The sequence below is a fragment of the Papio anubis genome, chromosome 1 (genome assembly GCF_008728515.1).
Source record: "Papio anubis isolate 15944 chromosome 1, Panubis1.0, whole genome shotgun sequence".
In the NCBI taxonomy this organism is placed as follows: domain Eukaryota; kingdom Metazoa; phylum Chordata; class Mammalia; order Primates; family Cercopithecidae; genus Papio; species Papio anubis.
In genome coordinates, this window is record NC_044976.1 from 14,186,593 (window position 1) to 14,212,563 (window position 25,971).

General features: G+C 49.2%; 1 protein-coding gene across 4 annotated transcripts in view; it reads left to right on the top strand.

Moving 5' to 3' along the window:
- PLEKHM2 (pleckstrin homology and RUN domain containing M2) overlaps nucleotides 1-25,971 on the top strand; it is a 50,652-nt gene that overhangs the window by 12,714 nt on the left and 11,967 nt on the right. For 3 of the 4 annotated variants that reach the window (XR_004182812.1, XM_031664653.1, XM_031664659.1), the window contains exons 2-7: nucleotides 18,993-19,099; nucleotides 19,453-19,562; nucleotides 20,640-20,739; nucleotides 21,285-21,372; nucleotides 22,836-23,022; nucleotides 24,388-24,447. Coding sequence is in view for 3 of the 4 variants with exons in the window: in XM_031664653.1 (XP_031520513.1) it covers nucleotides 18,993-19,099; nucleotides 19,453-19,562; nucleotides 20,640-20,739; nucleotides 21,285-21,372; nucleotides 22,836-23,022; nucleotides 24,388-24,447 (652 nt within the window). In the remaining variant the exon portion in view is untranslated. The remainder of the gene's footprint in view (nucleotides 1-18,992; nucleotides 19,100-19,452; nucleotides 19,563-20,639; nucleotides 20,740-21,284; nucleotides 21,373-22,835; nucleotides 23,023-24,387; nucleotides 24,448-25,971) is intronic. The other variant, XM_031664655.1, reaches the window with a different exon arrangement.

The window sequence follows — 25,971 nt, forward strand, 5'->3', positions numbered from 1 at the left end:
CCAGCTAATTTTTGTATTTTTAGTAGCGATGGGGTTTCACCCTGTTGGCCAGGCTGGTCTCCAACTCAGGTGATCCGCCCGCCTCAGCCTCCCAAAGCGCTGGGATTACAGACGTGAGCCACCGCACCTGGCTTTGGGGTTTGTTTTTGGAGACAGGGTCTCGCTCGGTCACCCAGGGTGGAATGCAGTGGTGTGATCTCGGCTCACTGCAGCCTCGACCTCCCAGGATCAAGTAATCCCCCCACCTCAGCCCTCCTGAGTAGCTGGTACTACAGGTGTGCACCACCACGTCCAACTAATTTTTTCTGCTTTTTTTTTTTTTTTTTTTGTAGAGATGGAGTTTTGCCATGTTGCCTAGGCTGCTCTGAAACTCCTGGGCTCAAGCCATTCTCCGCCTTGGTTTCCCAAAGTGCTGGGATTACAGGCATGAGCCACTGCACTCACCCGGTGCCTATTTAACACATGAGGGAATGAAGTTTAGAGAAATAAACTGCCAGAGGTTATTAAGCTCACAAGGAGCAGGGCTGGAATTTGAACCATTTTCTGGCTTTTGCTGTTTCCATTTCTCTGACCCTTTTCCTTCTCCATGGTGTTGGTCTTGAAGTAACAGATAACACGTCCCCATGGGTCAGTCTGGGGGCCAGTCCTCCATAAAACCATCTAACAAATATTTGGTTTTTTAAATTTTGTTTTGTTTTGTTTTGTTTGAGACTGAGTTTCGCTCTTGTTGCCCAGACTTGGAGTGCAATGGCGCAATCTCGGCTCACTGCAACCTCCACCTCCTGGGTTCAAGCAATTCTCCTAACTCAGCCTCCCAAGTAGCTGGGATTATAGGCGCCCGCCACCACGCCCGGCTAGTTTTTGTATTTTTAGTAGAGATGGGGTTTCATCATATTGGTCAAGATGGTCTCGAACTCCTGACCTCAGGTGATCCACCCACCTTGGCCTCCCAAAGTGTTGGGATTACAGGCGTGAGCTGCCGCGCCTGGCCACAAATATTTGTTGAGTGAGTATTACGTGCTGAGCACTCTTCTAGTCATAGGAATCAACAGCAAATCCTACCAAGCTCCTTCCCCGTGGGGCAGACATTCTGGAAGAGGAGACAGACATCAAACAAATTGCAGTGGGATAGGTGTACGCCCCAAGTCCTCCCTAATGTCCTTTATTATCCATTATGGATTTGTAATCCATGAAGGTCTATCATGCTTTCTAGCCTTGTATTTACATTTTCAGCCTGTAGAATATCTGACTGTATTGCACGGGCCTTGGAATGGCAGCAAGAGTCCCCCCAGGGTCCCCCAGCCTAACATTGTGATTTAGACAGTAACTGGGTGAGCATTTCCCTTTGTCATACTTGGGTTGTCTGGGTAATGGAGGCACTCATGAGGTGGTGGTGTAGGGTGGGGGAGGCACTCATGAGGTGGTGTTGTAGGCACAGGAGAGGAAAAGGGAAGTGAAAGATGAACACACCAGCTGAAGCTTCCGTGCTTTGAAAGCCTGGTTAAAATGAGGCTTTGAAAAACTCCCTTCTCCTCCACCAGTGCCACACACAACACTGAGTGTGGAGAGCTCAGAAAACAGAGCTCAGGGTCTCTGCCAGCTCCTGCTTCCGTCCCAGCAGAAGAAGAATGGAGTAGAATCGTGTGCACTCTGTTTTTCAGGCCATTGGCTGGCTTCTAGGTCTCTGGTGTTCACTGAGGGGCCCCTCGGCAGAACCTCTTAGCAGTTTTCTCCCCACCTCAAGAGCAGTCCTCGGTCCCTCTGTAAGAAGTCAATCCCTGTGCTGAGTTCTGAGCCAGAGGAATCACAGTGCCTTGAGGTTTGCAACTCCCCTTCCAGGAAGAGGAAGCATTTAGCTGCTTTTGGAAACCATGTTCTGTCAGTTATGCTAGAGATCTGTGCCCAAGTAGGCTAGTCACTTTCAGCTGTCATTGTTCCTACACCGCAAATAAAGCACAGAAAAATGAAATCCACAGGTAATTCAAGTACCTGCTTTTTTCCAGCTTTCCCCCTGCATGTCTTTCTTTTTCTTGAGACAGGGTCTCACTCTGTCACCCAGCCTGGGATGCAGTGGTGCAGTCACAGCTCACTGTAGCCTCTGCCTCCCAAGTAGCTGGGACTACAGGAGTATGCCATCATGCCCAGCTGCTAATTTTTTTTTTTTTTTGTACATTTAGTAGAGACAGGGTCTCGCCATGTTGCCCAGGCTGGTCACCCCCCGCATATCTTTCAGTAGCGCTGCCAGTAAAGTGGAGAGCCTACCAGCTCTCCAGCAGAAGTGATTTCGGAGGTGGGCAAAGAAACCTGTGCAATTGGCTGCTGTATTGAGTGGCAAATGAATGGTTAAGAGGCATTGATTTCACCAAACTTGCTTAAAGATCGACGCAGTCCCATAGTGGATAAACCCTTTATGACAGCTCCACACATTGGGGGACTTTACCAGACCCAGGATGCCACCCAGTCTGGGCACACACCCTTCCTGGTGAGGGGCTTTGACTGCCCTTCTAAGACATCGCTGAAGGACGGCATTTTTCTTTTTATTTATTTATTTATTTTTAGAGACAGAGTCTTGCTCTGTCACCCAGGCTGCAGTGCACAACCATAACTCCCTGCAGCCTCAAGCTCCTGGGCTAAAGCAATCCTCCCGCCTCATCATCCCAAGTAGTTAGGACTATAGGTGCGTGCCACCAGGCCTGGCTGATTTTTTAGTATTTTGTAGAGATAGGGGTCTTGCTATGTTGCCCTGGCTGGTCTCGAACTCCTGGGCTCAAGCGAACTTCCTGCCTTGGGCTCCCAAAGTGCTGGGATTATAGGTGTGAGCCACCACTCCCGGCTAACAGCATTTTTCTTTTTCTTTTTCTTTTTTTTTGAGACATAGTCTTGCTCTGATGCCTAGGCTGGAGTGCAATGGTGCAGTGTCAGGTCACTGCAATCTCTGCCTCCTAGGTTCAAGCGATTCTTCTGTCTCAGCCTCCCAAGTAGCTGGGATTACAGGTGCGCACCACCACGCCTGGCTAGTTTTTAATGTATTTAGTAGAGACGGGGTTTCACCATGTTGACCAGGCTGGTCTCGAACTCCTGACCTCAGGTGATGTGCCCACCTTCGCCTCCCAGAGTGCTGGGATTATAGGTGTGAGCCACTGCACCTGGCCAACATTTTTCACATAGAGCAACTAGCCTCGTTTTTGAATTGCAAGATCTCTGATTGGTTCTTATGCAGGGGTGATTTCTGGGCTCTCTTGCTCTATAATTTGATTGCCATTGAGAATGAAATATTTTCCAGGCTATGGTGCAGTGGAACCTCAGGTGAAGGATTTTAAAATTAGGAGAGTAGGCTTGACGCAGTGGCTCATGCCTGTAATCCCAGGGTTTTAGGAGGCCAAGGCAGGAGGATCATTTGAGCCCAGGAGTTCGAGATCAGCCTGGGCAATATAGTGAGACCCCCATCTCTATTATTTTTAAATTATTATTATTTTATTATACTTTAAGTTCTAGGGTACCTGTGCACGCATGTATAGGTATACATGTGCCACGTTGGTTTGCTGCACCCATTAACTTGTCATTTACATTAGGTATTTCTCCTAATGTTATCCCTCCCCAGGTCCCCCACCCCATGACAGGCCCTGGTGTGTGATGTTCCCCACCCTGTGTCCAAGTGATCTCATTGTTCAATTCCCACCGATGAGTGAGAACATGCAGTGTGTGGTTTTCTGTCCTTGTGATAGTTTGCTCAGAATGATGGTTTCCAGCTTCATCCATGTCCCTGCAAAGGACATGAACTCATCCTTTTTTATGGCTGCATAGTATTCCATGGTGTATATGGGCCACATTTTCTTAATCCAGTCTATCATTGATGGACATTTGGGTTGGTTCCAAGTCTTTGCTATTGTGAATAGTGCCACAATAAACATACGTGTGCATGTGTCTTTACCCCATCTCTATTATTAAAACAAATAAATAGGAGACTGGGCCGGGTATGATGAGGTGGGAGGATCGCTTGAGCCCAGGAGTTCAAGACCGGCCTAGGCAATATAGTGAGACCCCATTTCTATTATTATATTACATAAATATATTATTCTAGGAGAGTAAGCTAGGCATGGTGGTGTGCACCTATCGTCCCAGCTACATGGAAGGCTGAGGTGGAAGGATTGCTTGAGCCCAGGAGTTCGAGACTGTAGTGCGCTATGATTATGCCTGTGATTAGCCACTGCACTCCAGCTTGGGCAACATAGTGAGCCCCCATCTCAAAGAAAAACAACAAAAATAAAATTAGCAGTGTACATCGGAAGCGTTGTGGTTCCCTGGGGCTGGTAAAGCGGCAGACACCCAGCAGCTGAAGCCTCTGTTGACATCTCGTGTTGTCTAGGAGGGAAGCAACTGGGACATTCCTGACGTGGTCCCCTAAATCCTCCAGAGCCCCATCACAGAAGCCCTGGGGATGGCCCATGGCCCCTGCTGCTCTGCCCTCCTCAGTTTTTTTTAGAGACAGGGTCTCGCTTTGTCACCCAGGCTGGGATGAGCACTTCTGGGGTGGTGACAGCTGATGTCCCGACCGCTTTATCTCCAGGTGGAATGAAGCAGAAGGAGCTCCAGAAGTAGCTAACCCTGTGTGTGAGCACACCTGGCCAAGACTGCAGTACAGTGGTGGGACACTGGCCAAAGCTAGGGCGTGCAGGAAGTGCCCCTGTCTCCCTGGGCTCTGGTCTCCCTGCCTATAAAATGAGGGTTATGGCTAAGTGATTATTTTTCTGATTTTCTTTACATTCAGTAGTCAGTTTCATTCACTGATAACTTCTCCCTCTCCCTCTCCTTAACTCCAGCTCCCTTCACACACCCTTCTACACAGGGCAGGGCATTCTTACTGAACGGGAGTCCCCGGGAAACTCTGCTTCCCAACCAAATGGTTTCTAAGGGCTCTTCCGCTCTTCGATGCTGAAATTCCTCAGCCCTGGCCAGCACCCAGCCTTGTCTTAGATCACAGGGGAGAGTATCTACAGAAGTGCTGTTGGCAGTGGTGGTTTATTCCTTGGATCACATAAAAATGTGGTGTTATTAGTCCGGCGCGGTGGCTCACGCCTGTAATCCCAGCACTTTGGGAGGCCGAGGCAGGTGGATCATGAGGCCAGGAGTTCAAGACCATCCTGGCCAAGATGGTGAAACCCTGTCTCTACTAAAAATACAAAACAGTTAGCTGTGTTGGTGGTGGGATTAGCTGTGTTCGTTTGGCCATTCATCATCTTTCACAGCCACCTTTGAGTTAATTATTAGACACCAGTCTGGAAGGATTTCTTCGTATCAACCATAGTACTAGAAATTGTTTTGTGGGTGTGTAAAGATCAGAGAGACACGGGACAGAGAAGGCCAGGCTGTGGCAGCTCAGAGCAGAGAGTGGGGCTCACCCTGATTAAAATTCTCTGAGTCAGGCATTTCTTGGCTTATTGGAGTGTACCACCCACACTTCCCCGAAGCAGTCTTGTGACGCCCAGCCTTCCCAGAGCGCCTGGGAGCCCCGTGCTCCTGGCTTTGGGAGAGTCTAGGATGAGCTGAGCCAGTGCTTCCTGGTCCTGGTGCCTGAGTACACCCGAAAAATCAGCAGCAGGGACAGGACAGTAGCTGAGCAGGTCTAGAGCGTGGTCTGGGAACATGCCTTTGAGACAGAGGCCTCAGAGTTCATGGACCTTAGGGAACCACCGTGTTAAAAAGAAAATTACCTTAAATCTGAATCTCTCTCTTCATTCTCAGTCAATCTTGCTTGCTTTTGAATTTTCTTCTGATGACAACTTTTTCATCCTCCCACCACAGAGCATACTGGCTCACCTGCTTCTGGACTCTCCGTTGTGGCCAGAGGGGGACCATCCTGTCTTTCCTGGGCAAGGACTTTTATTTCTTTACCCCAGTTTTCCTGCCACTTGTTTGGCAAAACTGGTCAAAGGGATTTTCTGTATTTACTGTCTCTTCCTCCCTCCCTTCCTCCCTTCCTCCTCCCTTTCCTTCCCTTCCCTTCCCTCTTCCTTCTTCCTTCTTCCTTCCTTCCTCTTTCCTCTTCTGCCACTTCCCTCACCCCCTCTTCTGACCCAAAATAGGCAGAATGGCATACTGAACCCCCATGTTCAGCTCTTACCATCACTGGACAATCTATACCACCAGCCCTCTATTATTTTGAAACAGATTCCAGACATCCATAAATATTTCAGTACATATTGTTCAAAAATGAGGATTCTTTTCTCACATGACCCAATATTACAAAAAATTCAAAATAACTTTTCCTCATTATCGTCAAATACTTGCTATGTTTTCGAGTCCCAGCTGCCTCTTCACTGTCATGTTTAAACGCCTCATTTGCTGATGCAGGATCCACGCAAGCTCCTGCCCTCCATGATGAGCGCCCATCAGGCTGATGCCCCTGCCCCTGCACCCATGTGCTTTCCTCACGGTCGCAGCACCTCCCTTTTAGGCCCCTGCTGCCACGACCCTGGCGACTTACCACGCCTGCCCTTGGGAAACTTTCCTCACTCGGGTTCTGGAGCACACACTGCCCAGGTTTACTGCCCAGGTTTTCTGCCCACCTCGCTGGCTGTGCCTTCGTGGTCTGAGACAGTGATCCTCAGCCCGGGCCGGGCATCAGGATTAGCTGGAGTGTTACAGTGCTGCTTCCTGTGCCCTGACTCCAGGGTTTCTGATGTCACTGGTCTGGAAAGGGGCCTGGGCATTGTTGTGCTGCGTGGGTGAGGACCCCTGTTCTAACGCAGCCCTGGCGGCTCAGTACTCAGACGTTCTTCTTGCTGCACACTCATGGCTTTCAGTGTCATCCAAAGGCTGGCGGCGCCCACCTCACCCTGAACTTCAGATCCATTTCCACAGCTGTCTCCTTGATGTCTCCAAGTAGATACCTTTTTTTTTTTTTGAGATGGGTCTTACTCTGTCACCCAGGATGAAGTGCAGTGGTGCAATCTTGGCTCACTGCAACTTCTACCTCCCAGACTCAAGCAATTCTCCCACTTCAGCCTCCCAAGTAGCTGGGACTACAGGTGTATCATGCCATCATGTCCGACTAATTTTTTGTATTTTTGCTGGAGACAGGGTTTTGCCATGTTACCCAGGCTGGTCTCGAACTCCTGACCTCAGGCAGTCTACCCACCTCGGCCTCCCAAAGTGCTGGGATTACAGGCATGAACCACCATGCCCGGCCTCCACATAGATATTGGATAGGTGTTCTGAACTTACCATGCCAGAGCTGAACTCCACCCGATCCAGAAATGGCTGCCGTTCTCCTGCTCAGACCACACCTCAGAACTGTTGCTGGCTCCTCCGTTTCCCTCATGCCCGACATTTAATCCATCACTAAATCCCTGGGGCTCTGCCTTCAGACCCTACATATGACACCTTCTCCAGTCCTCCACACTGTACCAGCTCCCAGTCCCCATTTTCCCATCAGTGGGGCTACTAGCCTCCTAACCAGCCTCTGCCTCCACCCTGGCCTTTCATAGTCTGTCTGCTCACCATATAGAAGCTATGGCAAGGTCGGACATGGTGGTTCATGCCTGTAATGCCAGCACTTTGGGAGGCTGAGGTGGGTGGATTGCTTGACCCAGGAGTTCAAGACCGATCTGAGCAACATGATGAGACCCCATCTCTACAAAAAATATAAAAACTAGCCTGCTGTGGTGTCGCACACCTTCAGTACCACCTACTCGGGAGGCTGAAGTGGGAGGATCGATTGAGGCAGAGGCTGCAGTGAGCCAAGATTGCGCCATTGCACTCCAGCCTGGGCGACAGAGCGAGACCCTGTCTCAAAAACAAGCAAGAAGCTGTAGCAGCTTCGTAACGGTGACGTCGGGTTATGTACTTCCCTGTTCTCAACCTTCCAACAGCTTCCCATCAAACTGGTAATGAAACACAAAGCCCCTTGCACAGCCTCTGTGGCTGTGCATGATCTGGCCCTCAGCTGCCTTCTTGACGTCATCTCATGCTGCTCACCCCCTCGCTCCCTGAGCTCCAGCCACACCAGGCTTCTCACTGTTGCCCCTGCTGTTCCTCTAACTGGAATACTTTCCCCCTGGATGCCACAATAGTCATTTCCTCAGGGAGATCTTGGTTCCTTATTTGTTTGTTTGTTTGTTTGTTTTGATTATTATCTTTTGAGACGGAGTTTTGCTCTTGTTGCCCAGGCTGGAGTGCAGTGGCACGATCTCGGCTCACTGCAACCTCAGCCTCCCAGGTTCAAGCCATTCTCCTGCCTCAGCCTCCTGAGTAACTGGGATTACAGGTGTGCACCACCACGCCTGGCTAATTTTTTGTATTTTTAATAGAAATAGGGTTTCACCACGTTGGTCAGGCTGGTCTCGAACTCCTAACCTCAGGTGATCCACCTGCCTCAGCCTCCCAAAGTGCTGGCATAACAGGCGTGAGCCACGGTGCCCGGCTTCCATATTTATTTTTTTCCCTCCGGGGACTCTGTATTTATAACAGATTTCCACATCCTGCTTCATTTTTTTATAGCACTTACTACTCCCTAATGCCATGTTACATATTTGCACTAATTCATCTCCGCCACCGTGTCTGATATGTGCATAGCAGGCGCTCAGTAACTGTGTGTTGAAATATGTGACCCTTCACGGCTTGAGCCTCCCCTTCTGGCCACTGCTGAACTGAGCTTTGAACAAGAGGCAGCTCCTCAGCCAAGCCTATCACAAGTGTGCATTCCTTGCCACCTCTGCTCCAGGCTTCAGACCGAGGGCCAGCAAGCTTCTTCTGTAAAGAGCCGGGTGCTAAATAGTTCAGGCTGTACAGGCCACGCGGTCTCTGAGAGAGACTCTGTCTCAAAAAAAAAAAAAAGAGTGCTTAAAGTGTAGGTGTTGGGCTGGACACCATGGCTCATGCCTGTAATCCCTAGAATTTGAGAAGCTGAGACAGGAGGATCACTTGAGTGCAGGAGTTGAAGACCAGTCTAGACAACATAGCAAAACTCCATCTCTACAAAAAAATACAAAAAAAAAAAAAAAAATTAGCCAGGTGTGGTGGTACACACCTGTGGCCTCAGCTATTTGGGAGGCTGAGCTGGGAGGATCACCTGAGCCCAGTAGGTTGAGGCTGCAGTGAGCTGTGACTGTACTACTGTACTCCAGCCTGGGCAACAAAGTGAGACCTGTTTCCAAAAGCACTGCTCCATTTGCTGTCATAGCCCAAAAGCAGCCACAGGTGACACATGAGCCGATGGGAGTGGCTGTGTTCCAATAAAACTTTACACACAAAACTTGGAGGTGGCCCCCTAGCCACCCTGCCCCAGACTCCCACGATTTCTGAGATTTTCTGCCTTTTTCCAAAATCCACATGAACAGGAAGGAGACACTCAGAACCACTTGGCAGTCTCTGATCAGCAGGATGAACTTCTTCCCAGAAGTGGGGAAAGCCCCTCCTGGAGCAGCTGCAGCTTTTTTTAAACCGAACAAGACACATCCTCACTCAGGAGATGCCAGTGTGGGGCCAAAGGACAGAGAACGTACCCGCAAGGGCTCTTGGTAGAGAAGCCAGCCTGGCCACTCTCCTTGGTCTGTCTTCCAAGAAGCAGAACTGCAGAAGACACTGAGCTCAAGTCTACCATGGGCTTTGAGTTCTCATGGTTTATATTTATATCAGTATTTATATCTTTTTGAGACGGACTCTCACTCTTGTTGCCCAGGCTAGAGCACAGTGATTTGATCTCAGGTCACTGTGACCTCCACCTCCTGGGTTCAAGTGATTCTCCTGCCTCAGCCTCCCCAGTAGCTTGGACTACAGGTGCACACTATTCCCAGCTAATTTTTGTATTTTTAGTAGAGACAAAGTTTCACTGTGTTGGCCAGGCTGGTCTTGAACTCCTGACCTCAAGTGATCCGCCTGCCTCGGCCTCCCAAAGTGCTGGGATTACCAGCATAAGCCACTGCACCTGGCCAGTTCTCATGATTTAAAAGACAGGGAACTGCATTTTTCTTTTTTTTCTTCTTTTCTTTTTTTTTTTTGAGATGGAGTCTCGCTCTGTCACCAGGCTGGAGTGCAGTGGCACGATCTCGGCTCACTGCAACCTCCACCTCCCGGGTTCAAGCGATTCTTCTGCCTCAGACTCCCAAGTAGCTGAGACTACAGGTGCACACCACCACGACCAGCTAATTTTTGTATTTTTAGTAGAGACGGGGTTTCACCATGTTAGCCAGGATGGTCTTGATCTCTTGACCTCGTGATCCACCTGCCTTGGCCTCCCAAAGTGCTGGGATTACAGGCATGAGCCACTGTGCCCGGCCCGGAACGGCATTTTTTTTTCTTGGGTTCCCCTAAAACATGTTAGGATGGGATTTAAATAGAGTCTAACTTTACAAAAAAAATTTTTTTAATAGAGATAGGGTCTTGCTATATTGCCCGTGCTGGTCTCAAACTCCTGGCCTCTAATGATCTTCCTTCATTGGCCTCCCAAAGAGCTGGAATTACACTGCTGAGCCACCATGCCTGGCTAGAGCCTAACATTTTACATACATTATTCATTCAGGGACCTCCAACCCAGGTTTGATGAAAAGACCTGAGTTTAAAATCTGTCTCTGCCCCTTTCTAGCTCTGTGACCTACTTATGGGGTTGCGGTGGTGATTAAATTACGTTTGAAAAGTGTGTCATCATCATCATAGCTGCTAACATTTGTTAAGTGTTTACGATGTATCATGTACTTTGATAAACACAGTGTAAGCATTATGAACCCTCATGGCAACCTATAGGGAGGGTCCTATTACTAAGCCCATTTTATAGACAAGGAAAACAAGTTTCGAGAGGTTAGGTAACTTGCCCAAGGTCACACAGTGAATAAGTAGAAGAGTCAGCATTCAAACCAAGTTGTCTGACTCCAGAATCCACACTCTTAACAGCTCTGCCACCATCCTGATGCACGGAATGTGCACTCAATAAATCATGGCCCTAATTGTCGTGGGTATTAGCTCTACCAGCAGGTATTGAGTGCAACCAAAGAGTAATTTGACATAAAAGATGGCGATTGTGCTCCCAGGCGGGGTTATATTTGTTATACTCACCCCATTAATTCTGTTCTGGGGTCCTCATTTCTTCGATGTTTGCTTTGCTTCCGCTCCTGTTCTTTCAGAGCCTTCTGATCTCACTGGAGCGGGAGGTGGTTACCAGCTGCGGCCTCATTGCAGCTAAGAGAGTGCCACTGCTGTTTGTTTACCTTTATGTGCTTTCTGCCCAGCTCCCAAAATCTGAGCTCAGGCTGTTGCCATAGCTCTGCAGGTTTTTACGTTATTGAATCAGAGACCTTCTTCTTTCTGCCCCTTTCAGGAACTATGCTGGTTGGTAGCATTGATTCCAGATCTCCTTGTCCCCTGAGATCATGCGAAATCTTTATCAACCTGCTATAAAAGAGTGCTTAGCTGGGCGTGGTGGCCCACACCTGTAATCCCAGAACTTTGGGAGGCCGAGGTGGTAGATCACAAGGTCAGGAGTTCGAGACCAGCCTGGCCAACATAGTGAAACCCCGTCTCTACTAAAAATACAAAAATTAGCCGGGCATGGTGGTGCGCACCTGTAGTCCCAGCTACTCGGGAGGCTGAGGCAGGAGAATCTCTTGAACCCGGGAGGTGGAGGTTGCAGTGAGCCAAGATCATGCCACTGCACTCCAGCCTGGGCAACAGAGAGAGACTCCATCTCAAAGAAAAAAAGAAGAGTGCTTAAAGTGTAGGCGTTGGGCTGGGCACCATGGCTCATGCCTATAATCCCTAGAATTTGAGAGGCTGAGGCAGGAGGATCACTTGAGTGCAGGAGTTGAAGACCAGCCTAGACAACATAGCCTAGACAATATAGCAGAACTCCATCTCTACAAAAAAAATACCAAAAAAAAAAAAAAAAGCCAGGTGTGGTGGTACATACCTGTGGTCTCAGCTATTTGGGAGGCTGAGCTGGGAGGATCACCTGAGTCCAGTAGGTTGAGGCTGCAGTGAGCTGTGACTGTACTACTGCACTCCAGCCTGTTATTAATAGTTTAATAGCTATTAATAACTATTAAAAAAGTTAATAATAACTTCTTTTTTTGAACTTGTGACCCAGTAAACAGAATATTAACTATTGACAGCAGATACATCCTCAGGTCTTCTTTGCACTTGAACTTAGGTTTAACTGTGTATGTCATTGGTTTGACCAAGAATATGGGTTTGTTATTGTTTATAATCTCAGCTAGTGTTTGTCAAGCACTTGCTGCTTACCAAACCTATGCTAAGCCTTTTGCATGCATTTTATCATTTTATTCTCCAAATCAGTACTGTCCAATAGAACTTTCTACATCATGGAAATGTTCTGTGCAGGGGCACGATCTCAGCTCACTGCAGCCTCCACCTCCTGGGCTCAAGCAATTCTCATGCCTCAGCCTCCCGAGTAGCTGGGATTACAGGCACATGCCACCACGCCTGGCTAAGTTTTATATTTTTAGTAGAGATGGGGTTTCACCATGTTGACCAGGCTGGTCTCGAACTCCCAACTTCAAATGATCCACCCACCTCTGCCTCCCAAAGTGCTGGGATTACAAGCGTGAGCCACCACGCCCAGCCTATTTTAATTAATTTAAATTTAAATAGCCACATGTGGCTAGTGGCTACTGTATTGGACAGCTCAGGTCTAAATAGTCGTTTTATAACCCATTTTGCAGATAAGAAAAAATGAGGGTTAAAGAGTTAAGTAATTTGCCAAAGGTGCCCACCTCTGCAGTCGTAGAGCCACACTTTGGACCCGGGTTTCCTGCCTACTGAGCCTTCTCTGTCCACCACCATGGCATATACACTCTTTGTACTGTACTTTTTGCAGAAATTGTTTCAAGGCACAGATTGCTTCCTAACTCATTATACCATGTGTAGATATGCAAGCCTCCTGGAAATAAATGTTCAGGACATATCTAAAGAAAGCTATAAAAATTACCAAAGGATATAAAAGAAGACTTGAATAAATGGGGAAAAGATTCCGTGTTCCTGGATAGGAGGACTCAATATTGCAATATTATTTCCTCCCCCAAATGATCTCTGGATTCAGTATAATTCTAGTACAAATCCAGAAGAGAATTGTAGTGAAATTTGATTAAAATAATGTACTAGAACAGCCAAAACAGGGTTGTTGTTGTTGTTGTTGTTGTTGTTATTGTTGTTTTGAGACAGAGTCTCACTCGGCCGTCCAGGTTGGAGTGCCATGGCATGATCTTGGCTAGTAAGCCTTTCGAGTTCAAACTCGGAAGCCTCCACCTTCTGAGTTCAAACAATTCTCCTGCCTCAGCCTCTCGAGTAGCTGGGATTACAGGCATGGGCCACCACACCCAGATAATTTTTGTATTTTTTTTTTTTCTTTTTTTGAGACAGAGTCTCGCTCTGTGGCCCAGGCTGGAGTGCAGTGGCCGGATCTCAGCGCACTGCAAGCTCCGCCTCCCGGGTTTACGCCATTATCCTGCCTCAGCCTCCCGAGTAGCTGGGACTACAGGCGCCTGCCACCTCGCCCGGCTAGTTTTTTGTATTTTTTAGTAAAGACGGGGTTTCACCGTGTTAGCCAGGATGGTCTCGATCTCCTGACCTCGTGATCCGCCCGTCTCGGCCTCCCAAAGTGCTGGGATTACAGGCTTGAGCCACCGCGCCCGGCCAATTTTTGTATTTTTTTTTTAGTAGAGATGGAGTTTTACCATGTTGGCCAGGCTGGTCTTGAACTCCTGACCTCAGGTGATCCGCCTGCTTTGGCCTCCCAAAGTGCTGGGATTACAGGTGTGAGCCACTGCACCCGGCCACCAAAACAGTTTTGAAAAAGAATGTTGAGGGGGCTGGGGTGGACTTACCCCATACCATACCAAAATGCTGAATAAACTAAAACTTTAAAATGGAAGACCAGCACAGGAATATATAATAGGCCAACAACACAAAGTAGTTTTAAAAGAGGCATATTACATCACAAATCAGCCAAGCATAGTGGCATGCACTTGTAGTTCCAGCTACCCAGCAGGCTGAGGTGGGAGGATTAGGGAGAGCTGGACCATTAATTAACATTAATAAATACGAGGGCTGGGCGCCGTGGCGCTGTGACGCCCAAAGTGTTGTAATCCCAACACTTTAGGAGGCCAAGGCAAGCAGATCACCTAAGGTCAGGAGTTTGAGACCAGCCTGGCCAACGTGGTGAAACTGGATCCTTACCTCATGACATATATAAAGATCTAAACATAAGGGAACCTGGCCAGGTGTGATGGCTCATCCCTGTAATCCTAGCATTTTGAGAGGCCAAGGCAGGAGGATTCCTTGAGCCCAGGAGTTCAAGACCAGCCTGGGCAACATAGGGAGACCCTGTCTCTATCAAAAATAAAAATAAAATAAAATAAATAAAAACATAAGAGGACGAAAAACCAGCAGTGAAAAAAAAAAAAAATCTAAACATAAAAACCAAAACCAAATTGTCCTAAAATCATAAAAGAAAAAAGGCACTTTTGTGGCCAAGCATGGTGGCTCATGCCTGTAATCCCCACACTTTGGGAGGCTGAGGTGAGTGGATCTCTTGAGCCCAGGAGTTCGAGACCAGCCTGGCCAAATGGCAAAGCCCCATCTCTACTAACAAATACAAAACTTAGCCAGGGGTGGTCGTGGGTGCCTGTAATCCCAACTACTTGGGAGGCTGAGGCAGGAGAATTGCCTGAACCCGGGAGGCACAGGTTGCAGTGAGCCGAGATTGTGCCAGTGCACTCCAGCCTGGGTGACAGACTGAGGCTCCATCTTAAAAAAAAAAGAAAGAAAGAAAGAAAGAAAAAAGGCACTTTTGTAATCTTATATTGGGAAAAATGAGAAACTGTAAAGGAAAAGACTGGCAGATTTGACTGCATCAGAATTAAAAATTTCTCAATAGGGAAAAAAAGTGACATAAGCAAAGTTTAAAGGTCAATTGATAATGGGGGGAAAATAATACATAACAACACATTAGGTTAAATCCTTAAAGAGCTGCAACAAATAATAACAAAAAACACAAGCAGCCAGTGGAAGATTGGGCAAAGGCTGTGAATACTGAGTTCCTAGAAGAAGAGAAACACGTTCCTAGAAGAAGAGAAAACAGGTACTATTTTTCACCAAATGGACTGGAAAAAATGAGACTAATTATATCGAGTGTTGACCAGCATGGTGGGAGTGTAAATCAGTCATACATTCGAGATGGGCAGGTGGCAGGTCCCAGGCAGACTGTAAATGTGTTTGTCCCTTGGCTTAGCAGTTCCCCTTGCAAGCACTCACCATACAGAAGCATCCACACAGGACCGCACGATGGTCACTGCAATATTGTGTGCGATGTCCAGGAACTGGATATGATATCCATATTTAACAATGGTTGAAGTATGCTGCCTCGTAATGATGTGGAAATATACATGGATCTTCCTTAAAGGCAAAGCAAGTTTCAGAATGAATATAGCATGATCTTATTTTCCTTTTTTATTTATTTATTTATTTTTTTGAGAAAGTTCTTGCTCCAGGCTGGAGTGCAGTGGTGCTGTTACAGCTTACTGCAGCCTCAAACTCCTGGGCTCGAGGGACACCTCCCCCTGACCCCTGCCCCAGCCTCCCAAGTAGCTGAGACTATAGGTGCATGCCACCATGCCCAACGAATTTCTTTTTATTTTTCACGCCAGCTGGAGTGCAGTGGTGCAATCTTGGCTCACTGCAACCTCCACCTCCCGGGGTCAAGCGATTCTTCTGTCTCAGCCTCCCAAGTAGCTGGAATTACAGGCGTGCACCACCACACCCAGCTAATTTTTGTATTTTTAGCAGAGATGGGGTTTCACCATGTTAGCCAGGCTGGTCTCAAACTCCTGTCCTCAACTGATTTGCCTGCCTTGGCCTCCCAAAGTGCTGGGATTATAGGCGTGAGCCACCACGTCCAGCTAATTTTTAATTTTTTTTCTTTTTTTTTTTCTTAGACACAGCGTTCTGCTATGTTGGTGAGGCTGGTGTCAAACTCCTGGCCTCAAGGATCCTCCTGGCTTGGGCCTCCCAAAGTGTTGAGATTACAGGCATGAGCCACCACTCCTGGCATTCCTTTTTTTCTTTTTTCTTTTTTTCTTAGGTCTGTGTATACAGGAAAAGAGTTGGGGAGATACGTGCACACCAAGCTGCTGGCAATAGTAAATGGGAGCAGGGGGCCTTTACTCTTTATACACACCTCTGTATTGCTTGCATTTTTACAATGAGCAAATGTTTTCAGAATAATTTTTCTTTAAAGGTATCTTAGCCTGAGAAAGGAGTCTGAGTTCCAGCCTTGGGTCTGTCACTTAACTAAAAACCATATTGAGGGACTTAACCTCTTCTCTGTAAATACACACACATACACATTCTTTTCCATGTGGGTATTATAATTCAAGAGAATGAATAATATTTTGTTTTTGTTTGTTTGTTTGAAACGGAGTCTCGCTCTGTCACCCAGGCTGGAGTGCAGTGGTGCAATCTTGGCTCACTGCAAGCTCCGCCTCCTGGGTTCACGCCATTCTCCTGCCTCAGCCTCCTGAGTAGCTGGGATTACAGGCGCCACGCCTGGCTAATTATTTGCATTTTGTTTAGTAGAGACGGGGTTTCACCATGTTAGCCAGGATGGTCTCAATCTCTTGACCTCATGATCCGCCTGTCTCGGGCTCCCTAAGTGCTGGGATTACAGGCGTGAGCCACCGCACCCGGCCCTGTTTTGGTTTTTTAATGAGAACGTTGCACTAGATCTCTAAGGATCCTTCTAGCTCTAACATCTGTCTGTAGGCTTTCTGATCTCAGATTTACTCAGATTTTGAAATTCAAAAAAAAAAAAAAAAAAAGCTCTACCCCAGTGTGGTCCTACTTAATACTGAAGTGTGCAATAATGTTTCCAGCTGTTGCTGAGAGGGATTGTGCAGTTTTTGCAGGCTTATTGCTCTTTCTTTCAGCTCTAGAAATCTTTCCCTTTGGTGCTCTGATTTGCCTGCCTCTGGGAGGAAGAGAAGGGAAGACCCTGCAGGACTGAGGTTTGTCCTGGCTGACAGGCCTGCCAGGCTTGTTCTGGGCTGCAGAGAAGAGAGGCTATTTTTGTTGTGGGAGCTGAATTGTTGGCCTCTCTCCAGGAGCACATGCTTGTTGATGTGGTGATGTATCTTGCCTGCTGTGGCCGTCTCTACCACTGCTTCCAGAAAACACTTGAGAATATGTTTGTCCCAAGAGCTTAAACCTGAGATCAGGATCAGGCATCTGTGCTCTTTTCTTGTGTTCCACTCCCTTCTGGCCATTGGAAGAGCAGTAGCAGAACAGCATATGGCTAACATGAGCTTGGAGAGACTTTTCTCCTAGAGCTGTGCTTGAAAGGGGCCCTCTCTCTGTAACTGCGGTTGCAGTGAACTCAGTCCAATATCTGGGCTTTCTTGTCCTTAACTAGGCTGATGGAGCTGCCCTTGCCCTCACCAGCCTGGTGGGGTTTGCACATTGCTGCAATTCATCTCACCTACTGCCCAAATCTCCTTTTATCATCCCAGCCCAGGAACACTGGTGTCCTTCTTGGCATAGGGCTTAACATGAGCCTTGCATGCACCTAGATCCATATCCAACCTTGTCAGGTTCTGCAGGCAATTCTAGTCCATGTCAAGAAGGCTGGCAAGAAGGCTGGTGGGGCAGGTGTCCCAGTCCATCGGCCCTTAGTGTATGCAGAGGGTAGCTACAAGTGGGGCCACTGTGATATGAAGGAGGATTGTTTGAACTCAGGAGGTTGAGGCTGCAGCAAGCTGTGATCACACCACTGCACTCCAGCCTGGGTGACAGAGCGAGACCCTGTCTCAAAACACAGGCCAGGCACAGTGACTCACGTCTATAATCCCAGCACTTTGGGAGGCCAAAGTGGGTGGATCACCTGAGGTCAGTAGCTTGAGACCAGCCTGGCCAACATGGCAAAACCCTGTCTCTACTAAAGATAAAAAATTAGCTGGGCGTGGTGGTGGGCACCTGTAATCCCAGCTATTTGGGAGGCTGAGGCAGGAGAATCACTTGAACCAGGGAGGCGAAGGCTTCAGTGAGCCGAGATCATGCCACTGCACTCCAGCCTGGGCAACAGAACAAGACTTTGTCTCAATAAAACAACAACCAAAAGGAAAAGAAAACAAGGTACTTTTCTAATATATAATTGGGAAAAACGGGAAACTGTAAAGGAAAAGACTGACAGATTTGACTGCATCAAAATTAAAAATTTTTCAACAGGGCAAAAAAAATAACATAAAGTTTAAAGGTCTGTTGACAATGGGAGGAAAATGCGCCTAGTGCTCTCTGTATCAGTGCCCCAACTCTGGGTTTGTGTGGCATCGATCTAGACAGCACTATACGCAGTGCTCCTGGAGTTGTGCCGTGCTGTGGCCCTGACCTGAAGCTTGCCACCACTTGAGACCTATGCATGGATTGTGGATCCCTCCAGCCTCAAGTTGTCACTGTGCGGACTGCTGACTGGGTGCCTCTTGGGGACTGGGCTGTAAAGATACAGCCGCTGCCTGCTGGAACCTCCAGTGCCAGAGCTGCCCCTGGGACAGGGTGGTTTGAGGTAGACATCTCTGTTGGTCATTGTAGATACACCATTTGGCTTTTTTTTTTTTTTTTTTTTTGAGGGGTAGTCTCGCTCTATGTGCCAGGCTAGAGTGCAGTGGCGGATCTCAGTGCTCACTGCAAGCTCCGCCTCCCGGGTTCAGCCATTCTCCTGCCTCAGCCTCCCGAGGTAGCTGGGACTACAGGCGCCGCCACCTCACCCGGCTAGTTTTTGTATTTCTTAGTAGAGGCGGGGTTTCACGTGTTAGCCAGGATGGTCCACGATCTCCTGACCTCGTGATCCCGCCGTCTCAGCCTCCCAAAGTGCTGGGATTGGGCTTGAGCCACAGCCTGGCCCGTTTTTTTTTAATCTACCTTCTTGATTCCAGAACTTTTGTAGCCCTCCTCTTAATCCATTTCTGATTTGGAGGGGATATTTTTTTTTCTTTCAGTTGCAGAGCTATTTTGCTGCATGTGAGGATGAGACCCCTGCCATCCGGAACCATGACAAGGTCCTGCAGCGTCTGTGTGAGCACCTGGACCACGCCCTGCTGTACGGGTAAGGTGGAGGAAGTTTCCAAAGACCACGGAGCACAACCCAGGCCATGAGTAGCCTCCACAGAGAAACCCTTAGCTTGTCTGCCTTTTCTTCCTTCTCTTCCCTTGGGAGAAAGGGATTTGTCCCATTCAAGTGGGCCACAGTCTCTCTGTAGTTACCCCAGTAAATCATCTCTGGGCAGACATAAAGGATGGGGGGAGGATTCGCCACAAATGACATGAAGGTGTGCTGGGTGCCTGGGAGACCTGTGGGGATCCATCACTTCCTGCCTTGCGCTCACTGCTGGACCCCTGACTGCAGCTTCCCAGGGTGGCCCCATGCAGGTCACAGCAGCTCCTGTCCTGTTTCCTCAGACTGCAAGACCTCTCCTCTGGCTACTGGGTGCTTGTGGTGCATTTCACTCGGAGAGAGGCCATCAAGCAGATCGAGGTGCTGCAGCACGTGGCCACCAACCTGGGGCGCAGTGAGTAGTCACAAGGAGATTGTGGGGAAGGGACCAGCTCCACCTTCTCTGTGGGTAGCTTGGGGCTCTGTCCCAGGTTTAGCCTCAGGGTCAGCCCTGGGAGGCTCATTACCTGGTGGTGTCCAGTAGCAGTGGGGTGTTAAAATGCCAGCACCAGGCCAGGCATGGTGGCTTACACCTGTAATTCCAGCATTTTGGGAGGCTGAGGAGGGAGGATGGCTTGAGGCCAGGAGTTTGGACCAGCCTGGGCAATACAATGAGACCCCATCTCTACAAAAATTTAAAAATTAGGTGGATGTCTTGGTACACACCTGTAGTCCCAGCTACTCAGGGGCTGAGATGGGAGGATGACTTGAGCCCAGCAGTTTGAGGCTGCAGTGAGGCATGACCACAGCGTTGCACTCCAGCCTGGAAGAAAGAGTGAGACCCTATCTCTAAAGATTTAGGAAAATGGCTGGGCACAGTGGCTCATGCCTGTAATCCCAACACTTTGGAAGGGTAAGGCAGAAGGATCCCTGGAGCCCAGGAATTTAAGGCTGTAGTGAGCTATGATCACACCACTGTACTCCAGCCTGGGTGACAGAGTCTCTGTCTCAAAAAATAAAATAATAGTAATAAATAAAAAATAAATGTATAAAATGCCAGCCCCCTTCATGAGGCCTCTTTGCTCCCCGCATATGACGGTTTTTGGCGCAGCAGTGATGGGAAGGAGGACGAGCTGCCAGCAAGAGCTGGACTCCTATGGAATCCCAGCCTGAGCACGTGCTGTGGAGTCTGGTTTCTCTCCCTGAGCCGGGATCACTGTTACCTACAGGATCGGTGCAGGATCCTGGTGTTTCTTGACCTATCTGAAGTGTGCAGTCTGCCCTCTTTATTAGAATTTCCTGGCCAGCTACATGCTAAAGGTCTGACTAGGAAAATAAAGCACTCAGGGTTACGGTACCCCACCAAGCGCGAAGGCTGCTGAAGTGCCTGGTCCCCTGACCTGCTCTTTCTTTCCTTTCTGCCCTTGCTTGGCAAATCAAAGCCAGCACTCTGACAGGCCTTCCTGCCGGTTACTCCTGCCTTTGTTTGCAGGCCGTGCCTGGCTGTACCTGGCCCTCAACGAGAACTCCTTGGAGAGCTACCTGCGGTTGTTCCAGGAGAACCTGGGTCTGCTGCATAAGTACTACGTCAAGTGAGTGTCTGGGATGGTCTGTCTCCCCTAGCCTCAGAGCTCCCCTTCAGCCACCTCCCAAAGGCTCTTGTCATGCAGACAGCACAGTGTGCCACATCAGTGATGCCAGAGAGCCATTAGAACCTTGCCGGTAGCTGGGTGGCCTTCACTGAGAGCACCAGTGTCCCATCTGGGCTCCTGGGTCCAGTTTGGGTCTCTGCTGCTCCCTGGTCCTCCTCCCAGGCTTCAGAGCTGACCAGTGCCCAAGCTTTGGCTCAGGCTTTGCTGGGGTTGCTGCAGGAACAGAGTGTGTACAGCAGCTGCTGAGAGCCTGACAAGCCTTGTGCTTATCCATCTCTGAAGACACTGGCAGGACAGTGCAGTGTGGCTGCTAACCCAGCAGGAGATCGCTGAGAGGGTGGTGGGCGATAGCTATATCAAGATGGGTGCCTTCCAAGGTGGGGGACATCACGTGTCAAATTTCAACACAGCTGGCATGTTGGTAAGCTCAGGCCAGGCTGGTCAACAGACCCAGAGGCACCATCGTGGCTTCTCGTGTCTTGCAGGAATGCCCTGGTCTGCAGCCACGATCACCTGACGCTCTTCCTGACCTTGGTGTCCGGGCTAGAGTTCATTCGTTTCGAGCTGGACCTGGTGAGACACCAGGGCTCGCGCTGCTTGTGGGAAGCAGAGGAGGGGCCAGGGGAGGGGCAGGGTGGGCGGTGGTTTCACTTCTCAGGTCTTGGTGGGGGAGCTTGTTGAGTATGACTGGGCTTGAGCAAAGCTTGTTTTTTCGGGTGAGGGAAAGGTTTCAGGGTCCGTTGAATTGAGTGAGAAGAGAAGTGATTCTCTTGCCTTACTGATGGCAAGAATTCCTGGTTCAGGTTACTTCCTCCTATCTCCCTATCCAACTTGGAGAAAAGCCACATTGCCTGGAGTATCTTTTTTTTTTTTTTTTTTTTGAGACAGAGTCTCGCTCTGTCGCCCAGGCTGGAGTGCAGTGGCACGATCTCGGCTCACTGCAAGCTCTGCCTCCCGGGTTCACACCATTTTCCTGCCTCAGCCTCCCGAGTAGACTAGCTGGGATTACAGGCGCCCGCCAGCACGCCCGGCTAATTTTTTTGTATTTTTAGTAGAGACGGGGTTTCACCGTGTTAGCCAGGATGGACACGATCTCCTGACCTCATGATTCACCCACCTCAGCCTCCCAAAGTGCTGGGATTACAGGCGTGAGCCACCGCACCCAGTGTCTGGAGTATCTTAACCCAGAAGAGCTGGCCTTCATGTTTAGGACATGAGAGTTAGAAGGACAAGGCAAATTCAGCCTGGTGCTTCTGGGGTTCTGAAAGGTGTCATCAGCTCCGTGACGAGCCTTCAGCCACCCTCTTCAAGTTCTCAAGCTTCTCTCCCCATCACATCCTGTACAAATGTGATGCTGGCCCACATGGAGCCAAAGAGGCTCCCAGGCACCTCTTGGAATGGGCTCAGAATGGAATGCAGCTGCCCCGTCCTAATCAAATGACCTTCCTTGGGCCAGGTGCGGTGGCTCACACCTGTTATCCCAGCACTTGGGGAGGCTGAGGTGGGCGGATCACCTGAGGTCAGAAATGCGAGACCAGCCTGGCCAACATGGCGAAACCCCGTCTCTACTAAAAAAAAAAAAAAAATACAAAAATTAGCGGGGTGTGGTGGTGGGTGCCTATAATCCCAGCTACTTGGGAGGCTGAGGCAGGAGAATCGCTTGAAGCCGGGAGGTGGAGGCTGCAGTGAGCCGAGATCACATCACTGCACTCCAGCCGGGGCAACAGTGAGACTGTCTCAAAAAAAAAGAGAGAGAGAGAGACAACGGGGGCATCAAAGGGTAGAGCTGAGTTCTGACAGCTGTGTCTTCCATCAGCCTAAAGTCCACAGCTTTAAAAGCCAACATTATTCACACTGCTCTTCTTAGCAGCTTTTCTTTGAATTTAGTACTTTCAGCCCTTGATTTCCCAAAGAATAACTAGCATAGAGGGTGTGACAGAGGCACATCTGCGTCTCCCAGGCCTGGATTCTGCTGTCCGCGGAAGGCCGCTACACGGAGTCTCCCACCAAACGGGCCTCCTCTACTCTCTCCTCAGGATGCCCCTTACCTAGACCTGGCCCCCTACATGCCCGACTACTACAAACCTCAGTATCTGCTGGACTTCGAAGACCGCCTTCCCAGCTCGGTCCACGGCTCAGACAGTCTGTCCCTCAACTCCTTCAACTCCGTCACCTCCACCAACCTGGAGTGGGATGACAGTGCGATTGCCCCATCTAGTGAGGGTGAGTGGCCCCAGGGCAGAACGGCCAAGCCCCTGCTGTGAAACAGACTTGAGCTGCTTAAGCCTGGCTGAGTGACGTCTTTCTTGGCTAGTTTTGGTCTGGTGGCTGAAATTTGCAATTAAACAGGGCTGGCCATTTCCCAGATCTTCATCTCCTCAGAGTCCCTGTGGTGGCTAAAAAGCGGATTCTGGGCACAAAAAGCCAAAATTTTACATATATATATATATATTTTAAGGTTAGACCCTTTTCCAGAAGGTTCTAGTCACATGCCTGGGGCAGTTTTCTAAGCAAGGAAGGTTTAGCAGTGGGACGTGGAAACCCTTGTCACAGGGTTGACTGTTGCCTGCTCTGGGGAGCTTGTCTGAACCCACATTCCAGTTAGAAAGAGGTTAAGCAACCCCTAGAAGAAGAGAGAACCAGGCAGGTCTGAAGCACAGGGAAACCTTGCCACTGTGTCCTGTGTGTCCGTCCAATTTCTCCGAGTTCCTTCTGCGATCGCTGATGTGTGGGATGGTCGCACCCTTTGCATCAGAGACCGAGGTTGTCTTGACCCAATGACTTACTGGAACAGCCTGGTTTCTCTCAAACCTTAGGCCCTGGTGTTCATGGATAAAACTGGCCTCTTCCCCTGTGGGAGACCAGAGCCCTTCGTTGACTTCACCCCACCACCTCACCTCCAGGGAAGGGGATCCCAGCCCCAGTTCAGCCCTGGGGCACCCTAGAATTGCCTCAGCATTAAAACCTTGACCTTCCCCTTTCTTTATTTCTGTTGTACCATGGGTTATATGTCCCAGGAAGGGAGGTAGGTCCCTTTCACACTTGCTGTTAGCAAGACCTGCATTGCTGACTGTGCAAGCTGAAGACAGCGGTTCAGTCTCCTTAGGTTGGGCCCATGGGCCGCCTTAGAGGAGTCGGAGGGGCGGGCCTTGCTGGAAGAGGCAGGACAAGGATGGATCCATGGATGGAGGTGTCCCCTCAGCAATTTGGAGATTGTGTAACCACAGCTGCCAGGGCAGTGTCTCCGTGCCCTGCTAGGGTACGGAGGGAAGGAACGCAATGGGTAGAAAACAAAGTTAGGCACAGGCAGCAAGGCTTCTCTCTGCCAGAACCAGCTTCTGGGTATGGAAAGGGGTGGCCCTGAAAGGTCTTTCCGGCTGGTTGGAGGCTCCTGGACCAGTGCCGGAGCTGAGAGGCAGCCAGGGCCCTAGTCAGTTTCCCCATGGTTGTTGGATACAATGTAGAAAGTTGAAGTTTTCCTCTCCTATTTCCTCCCCATGTCTCCCATCCCATCTCCCCTCCCCTCCCTCCAGTCGTCCTTCCACTGCCTGTGTTTCTAATCTTCAGTTTTGTCCCTCGTTTTTGTAGATTATGATTTTGGAGATGTGTTTCCAGCAGTGCCGTCTGTACCCAGCACAGACTGGGAAGGTGGGCCAGAGTCCGCTGTTACCCTCTTTTCCTGTTTTGCAATGTTTCCGTGCCAAGCTTGCTGCATGTATCAAATCAGCTCCTTATTATTTATAATAATGTCCATAATCATAATAAAGCCAAGTTTGGTGTTCTAATAGATGGAATTCTGCAGTGGGAAAGCTGGACCTCTAGCCGTAGGCAAATCCCTTCTCCCAGTGCAGGGCTCCTGCCTTTGCGCAGTGGCCTCTCAGTGTCACTAAGTGGCTGCATTTCGGGGGATACAGGATCACCCTTCCTGATTCCAGTGCCAGCTGATGTTCTCGGGCTGTGTAGGGCCTGACCCAGTGAACAGAGACTTGTTCTGGAAAACCATGCCTTTAAACATGCGGGTTGTAAGCTCCTTTGGGTCAGATGAGCATCGAGGAGAAAGAGCTTGATTCTTTCAGTCTGTTCCTAATGGCTTCCTCATGGGTGTTTTGGAGTGGTTGAGGTCCAAGTAAGGGAACTGCCCAGGTACAGCTGAAACTTCCTACAGACAGAATCTCTTTGAAGCTTTAAAGCAGATTAAAAGGAAATCTGCCAGACCTCCCACCCTGTCTGCTGGGCAGTAGCAGCGCCTCGGCATTTTTCTGCCTGAAATTCCACTTCTGGGCTTACATAAATTCACAAAGCTATTTCCAGGTTGCCACGATTACTCAAAGCAAAGGCTATGTTGCCAATAAGGTGAATGTTCCCCCCTTAAATCTGAGGCCATAGCAGATCCCTGTTATTTTATTTTATTTTATTTTACTTTTTGAGACAGAGTCTTGCCTTGTTGCTCAGGCTGGAGTGCAGTGGTGCGATCTTGGCTCACTGCAACCTCCACCTCCCGGGTTCAAGCGATTCTTCTGCCTCAGCCTCCCAACTAGCTGGGATTACAGGTGTGTGCCACCATGCCTGGCTAATTTTTGTATTTTTAGTGGAAACGGGGTTTTCCCATGTTGGCCAGGCTGGTCTTGAACTCCTGACCTCAGGTGATCCACTTGCCTCGGCCTCTCGAAGTGCTGGGATTACAGGTGTGAGCCACTGCACCTGGTCCAAATCCCTGTTATTAAAGAGCCTCCTACCCTCTGGGCCACTTCCAGCCTGGAACAGGGGAGGTGAGGGAACCTGGCCTCTGAACAGGGGAGGTGAGAACTGCCGCAACCTGAGGATGAGGGGCAGGTGGCTCTCCCCGCATTATTAGAGATATGATCACTGAGTGATGGGGGACAGGTGATCCCTTCCCAAATAATGTGAGTATGAAATACCTTAACTCTGGGGGAAATAAGATGTGGCATTGGGAAAAATAAACTATTGTGTCCGAAATTGATGAGTGCTAACAGCCCTCACTCTCAGTGCCTCCTCAGCCTCCGACCTCAGCGTCTACTCTGGCAGCGCTGAGAGTGAGGGCTGCTAGCACACTATGACACTTGGCCAAGAGTAGTGTTGAGGGGTCCCCTGTTTGAGCTAAATTAGCTTGGATTCCAGAATTCCATCATAACGTCACGTACCCTCTCAGCC